This window comes from Pyxicephalus adspersus, chromosome 11 (genome assembly GCF_032062135.1).
Source record: "Pyxicephalus adspersus chromosome 11, UCB_Pads_2.0, whole genome shotgun sequence".
Taxonomy (NCBI): Eukaryota; Metazoa; Chordata; class Amphibia; order Anura; family Pyxicephalidae; genus Pyxicephalus; species Pyxicephalus adspersus.
Window position 1 is genome coordinate 3,271,358 of NC_092868.1, and position 14,299 is coordinate 3,285,656.

At 42.1% G+C, this 14,299-nt stretch overlaps 1 protein-coding gene across 2 annotated transcripts in view; it reads left to right on the forward strand.

The window, feature by feature from the left end:
- APLP1 (amyloid beta precursor like protein 1) overlaps window positions 1–12,859 on the forward strand; it is a 30,290-nt gene extending 17,431 nt beyond the window's left edge. The window contains exons 4-17 of one of the 2 annotated variants that reach the window (XM_072425547.1): window positions 1,026–1,138; window positions 1,220–1,392; window positions 1,597–1,769; window positions 1,995–2,116; window positions 3,304–3,378; window positions 6,143–6,301; window positions 6,391–6,519; window positions 6,644–6,743; window positions 6,819–6,953; window positions 7,787–7,810; window positions 8,103–8,173; window positions 8,349–8,408; window positions 10,042–10,185; window positions 10,749–12,859. In XM_072425547.1, coding sequence (XP_072281648.1) covers window positions 1,026–1,138; window positions 1,220–1,392; window positions 1,597–1,769; window positions 1,995–2,116; window positions 3,304–3,378; window positions 6,143–6,301; window positions 6,391–6,519; window positions 6,644–6,743; window positions 6,819–6,953; window positions 7,787–7,810; window positions 8,103–8,173; window positions 8,349–8,408; window positions 10,042–10,185; window positions 10,749–10,847 — 1,577 coding nt within the window. In that variant the 3' untranslated portion in view covers window positions 10,848–12,859. The remainder of the gene's footprint in view (window positions 1–1,025; window positions 1,139–1,219; window positions 1,393–1,596; window positions 1,770–1,994; window positions 2,117–3,303; window positions 3,379–6,142; window positions 6,302–6,390; window positions 6,520–6,643; window positions 6,744–6,818; window positions 6,954–7,786; window positions 7,811–8,102; window positions 8,174–8,348; window positions 8,409–10,041; window positions 10,186–10,748) is intronic. The other variant, XM_072425548.1, reaches the window with a different exon arrangement.
- Window positions 12,860–14,299: the final 1,440 nt, after the last annotated feature.

Sequence of the window (14,299 nt, forward strand, 5' to 3'; positions counted from 1 at the left end):
TAGGTCTAGGAAAAGACTTTGCTGGACTTTCGTAGGCACCTACAGATGCTATTGGAACTAGTCTAGACCTGGGAACTCAGCTTAGGGATGGCAGGATTTCTTGTAATGAACACAGTATGTGTGAAGACCTGGAAATCCTGCTCAAAAAGATGAGGAACCTCTAATATTGGGCACAACAGGTGGCCAGATCTGGGAACCCAACACAGGGATGTCAGGATCCTCTCTTAATAGCCATGATAGGTGTGAAGACCTAGGAATTCTGCACAAAAAGGATGGGAATTCTGCACAAAAAGGATGGGAAACTTCCCATATTGGGCACAGCAGAAGGGCAGATTTGGGAACCCAGCTCAGGCATGTCAGGAACCTCTTGTAATGGGCACAATAGGTGTGCAGACCTGGGAACCCAGGAATGGCATGATCTCTTGTAATGGACACAGTAGGTGTGAAGACCTGGAAATACTACACAAAAAAAGATGGGAAACCTCTCATAATAAGCACAGCAGGTAGGCAGGTCTGGGAACCCAGCACAGGGATGTCATAAACCTCTCTTAATAGTCATGGTAGGTGTGAAGGCCTGGGAATCCTGAACAGAAATGATGGGGAACCTCTCATAATGGGCACAGTAGGTGTGCAGACCTGGGAACCCAGCTCAGGGATGTCAGGAACCTTCCGTAATGGGCACAGTAGATGTACAAACAGGGATGGTGTGAACCTCACATATTGGACACAACATGTGTGTTGACCTAGGAGCTCAGCCCAGGTATGGTAGGGATCTTTCACACTGGTGAACAGAGAATAGAACCAAGCACGGAGATGGTGGGAGCTTCAGATAATGGGCACAACAGATTTACAGACTGGGAAACTCATCACAGGGATGGTTGGAATGCCCCATTATAGGCACAGCACCTGCACAGACCTAGGAACTCAGGGAACTTACCTAGGGCATCACTGAGACTAAAGTCCTTTGGTGTTTTTGGTCTTGTGAAATTATGTTGAGGGATTTTTTTTTCTTGTCGATTTTGCAGTTAATGAGTTTGTCAGCGATGCCCTTCTGGTACCTGATAAATGTCGCTTCCTTCACCGTGAGCAGATGGACACCTGCGAGAGTTACCAACATTGGCATGAAACGGCCCGCACGGTGAGCAGTGCCAGCCACACATGTCTATTAACGGATTGTCCCATCCATTACTGAAATAACAGACTGTATTTTCCCTCTAAGGCCTGTGCCGCAGAGGACCTCGACCTCCACAGCTATGGTATGCTGCTCCCCTGCCGCCCAGACAGGTTCCGTGGGGTAGAATATGTGTGCTGCCCAAACCGCAATCCCCAGCCCATTGAACCCACAAGAAGCCACCCAGTGACCGAGCTGGAGCCACAGGATACAGAAAAGGGGTAAGTGTAACAATGGACAGGGCCAGAGACAAGACCCAACTTTTTTGGGCTAGACTTAGTCCTCATACAGCCTATACAACCCAATTGAAATCTCCCAATAGGAAAACAAAAGCCTCTATGTTTCTATGCAAGACTACATCCTCTTAGTGATTTTGTGTCGCCAAATTTCCATCACTTTTCCTATGATCTCCCTCTTTGTATCAGAGATGAGGTGGAGATTGAAGAGGATAGCGTGGACATCATTGAAGAAGGTGGAGAAGACACGGCAGGTGCCTCTCCCGACCAGCACCCGGCAATATGGGATGACTATTTCGTAGGAAATGGATATGAAGACGAAACCACTAGTAGTGCACCCACCCTCCCACCAGAGGTTAAAGGTGAGACACCCCTCTCCATTGAGATACCTTGCTTCTCTAGAAAGACAATCATCTTTGTTCAGGTATCATCCAGGGTCCCAAATCTGGCTGATGACCAAGTAAAACACATTGGAAGGGCCAACAGCCCAAAGTTCCCCTTATAATAGGTTCAACCCTAGCAGTGGGCTTGCCTATCCTCCTATCTCCATGATTCCCAGTAACATCTCCATTCTTCTTGTTCTACAGTCTCCCGACCTACTGATGGGGTTGATATCTACTTTGAGTCACCCCGTGATGGTTCGGAACATGCCAACTTCCTGCGTGCAAAGATGGAGCTAGAAGAGAGGCGCATGAAACAGATCAATGAGGTAAGATGGGTGAATGTGTTTATCTGATGTGAACAATAACAGAAGCCATTGGCCTCAAATGGTCACTAGACAGTAGAATTTACATATCGCTGTATCTTTCTATTGCTCTCTCTTCTCCCCATACTCCCAGCCTCTCCACCTAGAGCTGCACCCTTTGTATTTCTATGGTTTGATAACCTAAAGGCTGACCAAGGAACAAAAATGTCTAACATCATTATGGGAAAAGCGCAACTTGAATGTGTTTTTCAACCCCCTACATCGAGTCCTTCAAGTCCATTCCTTTATAAGCCCCTCCAACTCTAATCTCCAGGATTTTTGGATTTTTTTTGGACCGGGGAGCTCCATGAAACCACCTATATTATTGTGCTCACTACTCACAATATTGTTCACAATTATTAAGACTTTCTAAGCCCAGACAGAGTTAAAACATATATTTGTTACATCTATTGCATATTTTTTTATTATCAGACTCTTTCAAATCTTCAAAGATATTTTAAGACTTTCCCTATGGGCTTAGAACATTTTGAAAACATAAAGCCAGATGGGAGTCTCTGCAGGGAGCATGAGCTCATCAGCCAGAAGGTTTCTATATGATAACCCTGCAGGAACTTGCTGAAGTCATCAATCTTATCATATCACTGGGGTTTAGTATTTTGTATTATGAGTCACTAAGATCACAAAAACGATTGCAAGTCATAAAAAACCTAGGCTGGAGAGGATACACGTTCATCAGTGAAGCTGGAGTATCCAACAAACCTGGATTGGATTTCTTCCATGTCATTTGCTATTTGCTAGCAAATGTTTTGAATCCTGGACCAGACCCATTCCAGGATTGCCGGATCACCCAGCTTCACTGATGAACGTGTATCCTCTCCAGCCTTGGAGAGCTTTAATGGATTAGGCCCTATGACTTGCAATCTACCACCCAAGACTTTAATGGATCACTAGAATTTGGTCCATTGTTGGGGGAAATTGGTGGGTAATTGTATGATGGTGCCCAGCATAAAAGGGACATATCACTAGTTATTGAACCTGATAGACCTAACTGACTATGTAACTATATTCAATTTTTGTGATCTGCATAGAGTTCCCTGTCCCACCCAATGAACAAAGAAAGTCCAGGGTGGTTGTCCCTCTTTCAGAAAGTTCTACGTGATCTTCTAAACCTTTGCTATGTCCACTTGTAGGTGATGAAGGAATGGGCTGAAGCTGATAACCAGGCCAAAAACCTACCCAAGTCTGACCGGCAGGCGTTGAACGAGGTACGTAGCCAATGACTCATGGTAAGAACGAGTATTTTCTGACTCAAGGGAACGTCAAATGGAAAAATAATTTTCTGGCATTCATTTGTGCTGAGGGAGTGTAGGCGAGAGCCTCGTGTGGGTCTGTGAGATTTAAAAGACATCAAAGCCTTAGACTAATTTACGATTCCAGGGGAAAACTGAAATTAAACACAGGAAGATGAGAAGACATGGTGGCTGCTGCAAATGGAGGAGTTTTTTTTTGCCGTGTGGGACTGAAAGACACGAAGAAGTCAAGAATTAAAGCTGTGTGTGGCTTGATATGCCTTCCACTTTCCCAGAATATAACCTCATTGCAAAAAAAAATACTGTTATCAAGGGTGAAACTTTTAAAGGCCATTTTTAGACCCTGCAATTTTACCTATTGAAATGTATCCACTCCCTGTGTAGGGCCCTCCAATATTGTTACGCAGTATTTATATAGCACTGACATACTACGCAGCACTGTACAAAGTTCATAGTCATGTCACTAGCTGTCTCTCAAAGGGGCTCACAATCTAATTTCCCTACCATAGTCATATGTCATTATCACAGCCTAAGGGCAATTTGGGTGGAAGCCAATTAACCTAAGTTCATGTTTCTGAAATGTGGGAGAAAACTGGAGTACCCAGAGGAAAACCCACTCAAACAGAGGGGGGAACCTGCAAACTCAATGCAAATAGTGTCCTAGCTGAGATTTGAACCTGGGACCCAGCGCTGCAAAGGCCTGGGTGCTAAGCACTGAGCCACCGCACAGCCCATTATAATGGCAGGTCAAGGTGGCACTTACCTGAGAAGAATTTCCATGCTACTTCATCAGGTTCTAAGGAGTGCCGTCAATGCCAATGCTATGCTTGTACTGTCAGGCCAATGGAGCCATCTGGGGTTTGGTACACTTGTTGCTGGCCCTTGGTACACCACTAGTGGTCAGGTCCACTAGTGGTCAGGACCAGCTTTAAGCTGGTTTGTACACCAGTGACCAAACTGATGGCAGAATCGAGCAACAGCGTTTCAATGCTTATTGCGATAGCAAAGCTTGGAGGTCAACTGGATAGGAAGATGTGGCACAAGACAGTTGACCTATTTGCCCTTGATGGTGGATTCTTTGGTGCTGCACATGAAAGGTTGGTATCCTACCAACCATGGGCAACCATGAGTTACCACTTATTGGCAACTATGAGTCTTGTTTCAATAAATGTGCACTAGAAGGACTCCATATGGCAGTCCATAGTTATGGTCATTATTATGGAGTTGACATTCCCTTTGTGCGTGTGTGCCATGGAAATGATGTTGGAATGGAGGACCTGGCTCATCTTTCCAATTAAACCTAAAGGTGTTCAGTAGGGTTGAGGTCAGGGCTCTGTGCAGGACATTCGGGTTCCAGACTGGTCTCACCATGTGTTTATTGAGCTGGCTTTGTACCCCGAGGCACAGTCATAGTGGACAAGAAAAAGGTCCTCACTAAATTGTGACCACAAGGCTGAAAGAGCATAATGGTCTACAATGTCTTTGCATGAAGAGACTTTCAAGAATTGGTGAGGTCAGGTACTCATGTTGGATAGGAAGACCTGGCTAACCATTCCAGTTCATCCCATAGGTGTTCAGTAGGGTTGAGGTCAGGGCTCTGTGCAGTACACTTCAGTTCCATCACACCAGACTGGTCCCACTATGTCTACATGATGCTGGCTTTGTACCCCGGGGCACAGTCTGGGTGGACAAGAAAAGGGTCCTCACCAAACTGTGACCACAAGGCTGGAAGAATTGTCCACAATGTCTTTATATATCGAAGCATTACAGTGTCCTTCACTGGGAACGCCTGAACCCAATCAGTTGGGGGCGGGGGGATTTACTTATGTCCATACAGTATATAAGAAAAATACGATGCCGGCAAATCCATAAATGTCCAAAAAACCTTCTATTTTTAAACAAGAAAAGAGAAGAATTCCTGCATTATGAGCTCCAATACCCAAGAGTCCACCCGACCATTAAGCAAATATTCTGCATGGGGAGCAGATGGGCAAGTCATTAATTTTCTAAATCCCTAAAGTAATAGCTTTTAGGTTTTCTTAGACCTTTCTCAGAGGGTTGTATTACTGGTGACTACAACAGATAACATTACACGGGGAAAGAGAGAGAAGATATTGTGAAACCTAAGCCGGCTGATAATTCCTTGTCATAAAAACAAAATGTGGAGCCTGACAGCGTGACAGATAAAGAGCTTGTGTAACAAAGTATACAGTTACCCGGCAAAGTCAACGTCATACTGCGCCATATGACCGCCAGCTGTGGATAACAAGGTAAAGATCTCCGGGGTCCACTTACCCTGTGGAAACGGGGAACGTTCAGCAATAGAGATAATAATTGTTACATCCAGATGGTGAGGTGCAGTTAAAGGAAATTTGCCAAAAAGTAATAGAAAGGACAACTTGGTGACCTTGGTGGCATTGGTGACCACCTATTTGTGGTAGGATAGGCAGCTTGTGTGCCGCCATGTTGGATTTCTCGTTTCACTTGTGTTATCAAGCTGCTGCAGGCAGAAGAGAACATTTATTTCATGAGATCTTCCTATTGATTACTCTGACTGTATACTAAACCTTGCAAAGTCTGATCTGGCATTGGGAACCCAGTGAAGAACTGCACAGAACTCAATAATTCCCAGATGTTCCCATCCCTCTATTGTGCACAATCATGGCGCCCAGCTTGATGTTCATTGACCAATAGCGATGACTCTGACTTCTCCTTTCAGCACTTCCAGTCCATCCTACAGACCCTGGAGAGCCAGATATCTGCTCAGCGCCAGCGACTGGTGGAGACCCACCTTGGACGGGTGGTCGCCGCTCTCAATGATAACCGTAGGGCCGCACTGGAGAACTACCTGGCAGCTGTGCAGACCACACCGCTCGATGTAAGTGATTGACCCACTGGAGATACTGTGCCATACAGGGTTACCCATGGTTCTTCATATACTGAACTTTACTTGTTTTCTCTGAACAGCCAGAACGAGTTTTGTTGGCTCTGAAGAGGTACATACATGCGGAGCAACGAGACCAACGCCATACTGTTCGCCATTACCAGCATGTGAGCAGCGCCGAACCAGACCGAGCTGAGACCATCCAGTTCCAGGTAAGTGGAGTTTGGTCCAGGACACACCTCCAATTGTTTATTGGACAATGAGGGAATAGTAATGATGAGGTCATTCTGCTGCTCTTTCCAGGAAACAGTAGCACTCACTCCTTCTCTTTCTCAGGTTCTCACCCACCTTCGTGTCATTGAAGAACGGGTCAACCAGTCCTTGTCACTCCTATACCGGAACCCCCAACTGTCCCCTGAACTCCGCAACCAGATTGGTGAGTATTATCCTCCTTCTAAGTGTTGTCTTTCAAGCCATTACTCCGGGTCACTGAGTGTCAGCTCTTTTGTAGAAACCTGGTTGCACACGGAATGGGTGGGAGCCGGAGACCTTCTTAGCTCCACTCAGAAGAAATTGAGCGAGGACAGCGACTACCCCGAGATCAGAGTTCCACCCCAGACCTCTGCCGAAACCTCCCAAGGAGAAGGTGAGGAGCCGGAGAACCACGGTCAAGTGAACTTGTAGCTTCAGCTGCACCACCCCTGATAGCAAAATATTAAAGGATCTGTACTGCCCTTGAGTACAGCAGTGGTGCAGTAAACATTCACTCATTTTTCCTATAACCCAACAGGTTTTTAGAGGTGCTTCTAGTTTGGGTTAGAACCTCTTAGCCTCATATTGTAAGGGACAGGCCACAAATATATAAATATTGGGCCCCGGTCAAATTGTTAGCTGGTCATCTCTCTTTTGTTCCAGCCAGCAGATGGCGCTAAAGTCTGCTTTTTCAAATGTTTAACTGCTTTGGTGAACAAATGACTTGCAATCAAAAAGCTCAGGCTCAAATTATATACTGAGCTTCAGAATAATGATTCCTCCCATCCCTGCCTCCTTCATACAGCTGAATACGGTTTTCAGTTGAGAGAGACAGTCCAAAAGCAGACATTCTCTGTTGTGCTTTTTCAGAGAACTTTTATTGTCATATCAGTGTTATAGATGCACCATATGGTAATTATTTATTTGCAAAAGATTTGAAACCCAAAAATGTGCCCAAAGCCAATAATTCTGCCATTAAACTTTTTGCGGAAGCTAAGTAGTTTCACGCCCCACCCCCACCCCTATCTTGGGTTCTTCTTTCCTGCTTCTCTACATATAAAATTCATCTGCACTGTCTTAGATTTCTTTTCATTGCTTTCCTCTGACCCTTCTTCCCTGCTCTTCCATTGCCACTGCCGGGACACTGATCGCTCTCTTTCTATTTTCCTCGCTGTTTCTCTTCGGACCTTCCTGTCCTTTCTTTTGCCTTTCTGGACTACTCAACAGACTCCCAGCAGATTGAAAGAAAAGGTCAGTACTCTGTCTCTTTAAGAAGTGATAGAAATGAACATTGATACATTGAACAATTTCCTAAAGTAACCAATAGGACTGCGGCTTTGTCATTTAAAGGGCCAGACCACCAAAAAGTATTTGGGAATGCACATGTATATTGGCCATGTGCACATGTACATTCACCTCATGGTGGGAATTAAATGGCCATTATGTTTTGCTGCTCTTTTACATGGTGAATGTTAACATTTACTGGCTGTGTCGTGCCTGCCTATTGATCAATTGACTTTATCATTTGGAACTTTTCCTGTAGGTTCTGCCGTCTGGGATTTATACTCTGATTTCCCTCCAAGCGAGCGAACCTTAACCTTCCCCAGCCAAAAAGTAAGAAAACAAAACTTATGCTACAACAGTTATTTTATAGCAGAGCCTTCCAATCAGGATTCACTATTCATCAATATAAAGCAATTATAAGAAAGAAGACTTCTGATTGGATGATATAGGGTTGTAGTTTACACCTTAACACATAAAAAAACATTCTGTTTTTATTTATTTCCAGGATAATGCTTCAGTAAAGCAAGTCCATTACCAGTCTGAGGACATCCAGAGAGATGAGCTGGTAAGAGACCCACTCCTGCCCCCTGATGCCCATTTTCTGTATTACACTCACACAAAAAAAAAAGTAATGCTATAAAAACCTAATATAAAACAAAACACAACATGGCATACCATACAGCATAATGTTTTACCAAATGTTACAATGATTGAAATGTAAAAAAAATAATACTGCTAAAACATAATGAACACTGGTAAAAATTTGACTAGAATGTGTTTCATTACCCACCAGGGAATTTTTCAGGGAATGTCAGATTTTGGAATAGACCCCTTAATGATATCATCCTTAACATATAATAGCATGAAATAATAAAACATTAAATAAATAACTAAAAAAAACACCTTTTACATTTTAACATAATTATATTAATGTAGCTTTTCCAAATGCTACAGTTTTTAGTTAGTAATAAAAAACAAAATACAATAATAGAAATACCAAAATAAAATGTTAAAATAAACAGCTTATTATAATTATATTTATTTTTTTTTGTTTCATGCATCTTACAAAAAATAATAGAAATATCTGATATTAGTAATGAATATTATTCTTTATCCAAAGTTATATTTTAAATAAAAATAATAACCAAAAATCATAATAAAAGTAAATGGATGTTAGTCATATTATTTTTATTTATTGGTAAATATTTATTATATTTTATTTATATTATTTATTCATTATTGATTTTTTAATATGTTTATTTAATTAATTACAAATATTTGTTATTATTTATGTATCATTATTTTATCATTTAATTATTTTAAAATGCAAAACTATTTTTGTATTTGTTTTAACATTTACTTTTTTCTATTATTTTACTATTTTTTCATTTCTTTTACTATTCCTCATTATTATTTTTAATTTATATTTTTAATATTTATTCATCATTATTTTTATTTTATTTATTTTATTATTCATAATATAATATTTTATGTATTTTCATTTGTTTTAATATTTATTATTTTTATTTTTTTTAATTATTTTATTTTCCTCATTATTATTTTTTATTTTAATATTTATTCATCATTATTTTATTTTTTTTTTTATTTTTTTTATTATTAATTCATAATCATTTTTTTATTTGTTTTAATATTTATCCATCATTAATATTTTATTATTTTTTAAATTTTTACTTATTTTATTTTGTACTTTATATTTATTTATTTAGTTCTAAAACAAAAATTAGGAGGCGACAGTACGATATTGATAATTTTAGTTAACCAATAAATATTTATAATATGTATATATGATTATTTTAATAATAAAATAATTTTGGTTGAGTAAACATTAATAATCTTAGTATTTCCTTTTTTCATATTTTACTATCTTCTATAATTCCTATTACAAATAGAAAAAGAATTAGAAATAAACTATAAAAGGTTTTATCTTGGTATTGTTAAGCTGTAATAATACAACAATATAGATCATCTTTCTTTCATCGGTGTAAATAGATTTTTAACCTGCATTTTATTATCTATTAGGTTATTTCTGTTATGTTTATACGGGGACATTTTCATTCCTTGTTTGGGTTCTTTGACCACGAATGCCCCGGAGCAGACACACACCGGCACACGCGCCACTTCACCATGACAACATGACATAATCATTGCCTAATTGGACCTTAATCCTTTTTCTGCAGGAACCAGACACCCTGGTCCCCTTTAATCGAGGAGCTCTGATTGGCTTGTTGGTGGTAGCCGTTGCTGTGGCGATGGTTATAATTATCAGCCTGCTTCTGATCCGACGCAAGCCCTACGGGACCATCAGCCATGGGATTATCGAGGTGAGATCATCGTTGTGTCCCGAAAAGGCCGGTGATTGTCTTTAACTTCATCGGTTTGTAGCTTTATCAGCCAGCCTGCCTTTATTTTGTGGCCCGTTAGAAGGAATTTGGAGGGGGCCATCCTTGTCTCTCCATGTGGTTTACATAGTTCTTGTGCTGATTGCTTTAAGTCAATTGCTCCAAGTGATAAAGCCAATTGGCTATTGGCATTTCCAAGGTCAACTATGGCCAATAGTGGTGATCCAAGAGACCAGGTCCCTTATTATGGACTCTATAGGGACCATTTCTTCACTTTCTGTCCCTGTGACAGGATGTGAAGCTTTCACCAGGCCACAAAAATTTGAATCCTACCCTAGAATCTTCCCATTGTTGTTCCCAAAATTGAAGACCTCCAACAGATATCAATTACAAGCATCAGATTATTTACCCTTTCTTGGTCTATAGATTTGGGGTTTAATGCCCTAGGAAGTAAGGGGCAAAGTAGACAAATTCTAAAACGTTGTCCAAGGATTTTGAAGCTGATTGCAGTTTTTGCATTCTCCCTCCACCTTTTCCTTGTGCAGGTTGAAGCTTCCAGAACCCCCGAGGACAAGCACCTGAGCAAGATGCAGAACCAAGGCTACGAAAACCCAACCTACAGATACCTGGAAGAGAACAACTGAATGCCGGAGTGGGGGTGTCGGCGGGTTATATTATTTTGGGCAGAAGGGAAGGGGTTTTTCTTCAGGGGAGGTACAATATAAGTCAGGGGTGGGGACAAACTGGGAATATATAATACAAAAGGGGGTACAGATAAAAATATTCACCCCCTCCCTTCCTCCTGGTGCACCATACCAGATCCTAGATAGATAGGATCTAGGACACAACGGGTTAAAACAAGTGTCCGCCTCTCTCCCCTGTGAATGCACTTAAATTATTTATGACTACGAAGGGAAAAAAGAGACGGTCAGCACTAACCTCTCGTTGTGAGATATTCCCCGATTACTAGTCACCCCGTACCGTAACCGCAACCCCCCACCCCACCCCAATCCCTGCTAATGGCATTTTTCACTTATAGCAGAGAAACCAGCAATGCATTGCAGCATCGATGGCTTCCGATTCTATCACACACCCCTCACAATCACTATTTTTGCTGCTTCATAATTTATTTAAAGTTCTACCTTTCTGCGGCCGGGTAGGATGAGGCCCTAGCGATTGTGTCCACCATCGTCTAACACCCTACCGGCCACAGAATTTGAGACCACCTGTAACCCCGCCCCCTCTTCTTGGTGGAAATTTTAAATATGTTTTCCTGTGGCGCAAGGGTTCTCTCTTCAAGCGTTGCCAACAGAAACTACCTTTTTTGAGATTTGCCTTTGATTAGGCAAAATTGGTGATTAGGCACTGATGGATGCACCCAAACCAAAATGAACCAACCAGTGTATATCGGATGAGATAGGCAAGGGCTTTTATTGGTGTGTCTCAATTAAAGACGCCCAGTTACTTCCAGTCCTGGTGGCACTGTCCATCAAGGCTCTACAGGAAGTCATGGGGCTTGTGGTAATAGAATAAAAAATAGCATTTGGATGTTTTTGATCTGTTTGCTTCCCAGAAAGTGTTGGTGGCATGCAGCTCGTGGTAATCAAAGCCTAATTACAGAGGGTTCTTGCTTAATGACTGGGCTCCTTCAGGCTTGTTGGGGAGCCACAGAAGCTTGCCCATTGCATAGGTACAGCAAAGGCTTGCTGGGGGCTGAGTTGCCCTCTGGGTGGCTTTAATTTGGTGACTCCCAACACGTGAACCATAGCACACGGCCAAAAGCCTGCCATACTCAGCCGCCACCGTGCATCTGTTAGAACTTCCTAAAGCCAAGCCGACACCGGTACTCACCGGCAATTCTTATGTCAGCCAGAACACAAAGCAGTGTTACGCTGTGTGCACCACCCAACAGTTGGGCACCTTAGCGGCAAGCCAACCACAGACTGAAAATGCCGGCAAGAAACAGAATGGGTGAGCCATTGTGCAGTCATCTTTAGCGATGAGCTTCACTTTGTATTTGGAATTTGGAACTGACCAATTTGTTCAGTTAGTTCCTGGGTTGGATCTGCCAAATGGAGCCCAATTATCTAATAAATCCTAGGGGGCTCATGGGGCCAAAACCAAACCCCAGCGGTGGCACTTTAACCCCCTGTACTGAACACCCCACCACTTCAACAACTTTATTACACACAGATTGTTGCGGCTGTTCTTCCAGGCAGCCGGTCGTCCCGATCTTCGCTGTATATATGTGTGTACATACGTGTTTTAGATCCGTAATCCGAGGCTTTTTTTTTTTTTTTGTCCCGTTCTTAATCCCAATGTAACAATAATTTATGACCTTGACCAGATCAACGTTACTGGACGCAGGACTGCGTAAGATAGTGACACAGACTTTCCGACGCATTACAAACAAATAGCATCAGCGGTCGGAGAACTTCCCCCTTTACCCCCTGGAATGCGGCTTTAGGCTGCATTTTCTGTCACTTGTGTTTGCTTCTCAGTCCTGTCACAGTCAGGCTTTATACCATGCAGATTAGGCCGAGTCAGCCGCGTACTTTGTAGTTTCAGGATGCCAACCGCAGACTTTGGAGACTAAAAAAAAAATGTTTAACAGTTGTCTTATCATCATGCATTAAAACCGTAGCATGTGTGATAATTGGTTGATGGGTCCATTTCCTTAATTTTTTTTTTTTTGCACATACATTCATAGCAGTTATTCTGCTGTTCAGCATGAAAGAAGAACAAAGGTTGACTTTTCATGCAGTAAATCACTTGGATCAGAATTATTAGACAATTCCATAAAAAAAAAAATCTCGCACAGCCTTTATTATACATACCTTTCAAAGAGGGACAGAGAGGAATACTGGGCATGGGTAAAGTCCATGCCTACTATTAGTATATTCTAATTGTACCCCAAAAATACCCCCTAATCTGCCTTCTGTATGGGCCTGGCTGTCTACTGATCTCCACCTACAGGTGCCTCTACACCCATGATGATGAGACGGGTGACCTCAGGTATAGGGCCAACCTGTATAACACACAATGGGCAGATGATGGTGGAGGTGGACAACTGTGATAATAGCACACATTATGGGCCCAGGCATATATAGGTGGTATGAGGATGGAAAGCGGAAGACATCACCCTGGTATTTACACCTTCATCACCTCTCTTTGCACTGTGTTGGCTCAGGTGCCCCATTACTAAGATTGTGATATTCCAGAATTTTATTAAAGTCCTACTCCATGGACGTTCAGGTGGTATGAAGATGGTAAGTGAAGGGCATCACCCTTGTATATACACCATCTACCCTTCTCTTTGCTCTGGTGCTCCATCACCACCACTTGGTAAGATTGTAAGACTTTAATAAAAACAATTATGGATGTTCGGAAAGTTAATTAAAGAAAACCTGCCATGAGAGAGATGAATAGGCTGCCATCTTGATGAGGGGAATCAGCTTGCTATATCACCTGCAGGTATAAAGATCGGGGGGCCAAAGTTGGACATCAGGCAGATGGGTTAGTGGCAGGCAGAAGAGTGAAAGTATAATACTGAAGGTCGGAAAATATGTCAAAACACAATTTCAAGGTAATACATTAGCCATCAGTGTTCCTAAGGCCTGCACAGCACCAATGCATCTCATATATTAATGTGGAAGGGGTATCTACAGAATGTTTTGGGAAGTCCTGCCTCAAAACTTCTGAGAGTCTAAGATTGCTTCTTCCTCCACCATTACAGGCACCAGCCAAAATCTCTTCACATCATTGTCCTCTTCTCTGCACAAGGTAACCCACAGGAAACACAATGAGGGGGTAAGAGGTATGTACGTGCCCCTATCCCAAAGTACTGCCCCGAATGATAGTTACACCCCCACTTCCAACCCTGGGCCAATTCAACCATCGCCCCCTTCTATCCAGCAGCTTCTTTGGCAATCCAGTGCAATGGTCATTGGAGAGGTTTAGTCCAGAGGTCAAGGAAAACACTCTGGCTAAGAAAGGTCAAAACAATTTTTAGAACGACCCACAATGAAGGGTTTACTGTCTAACCAAGTTATTAGTGAAATGTTTACCTATTAATTACTTACTGTTACTGGGTGAT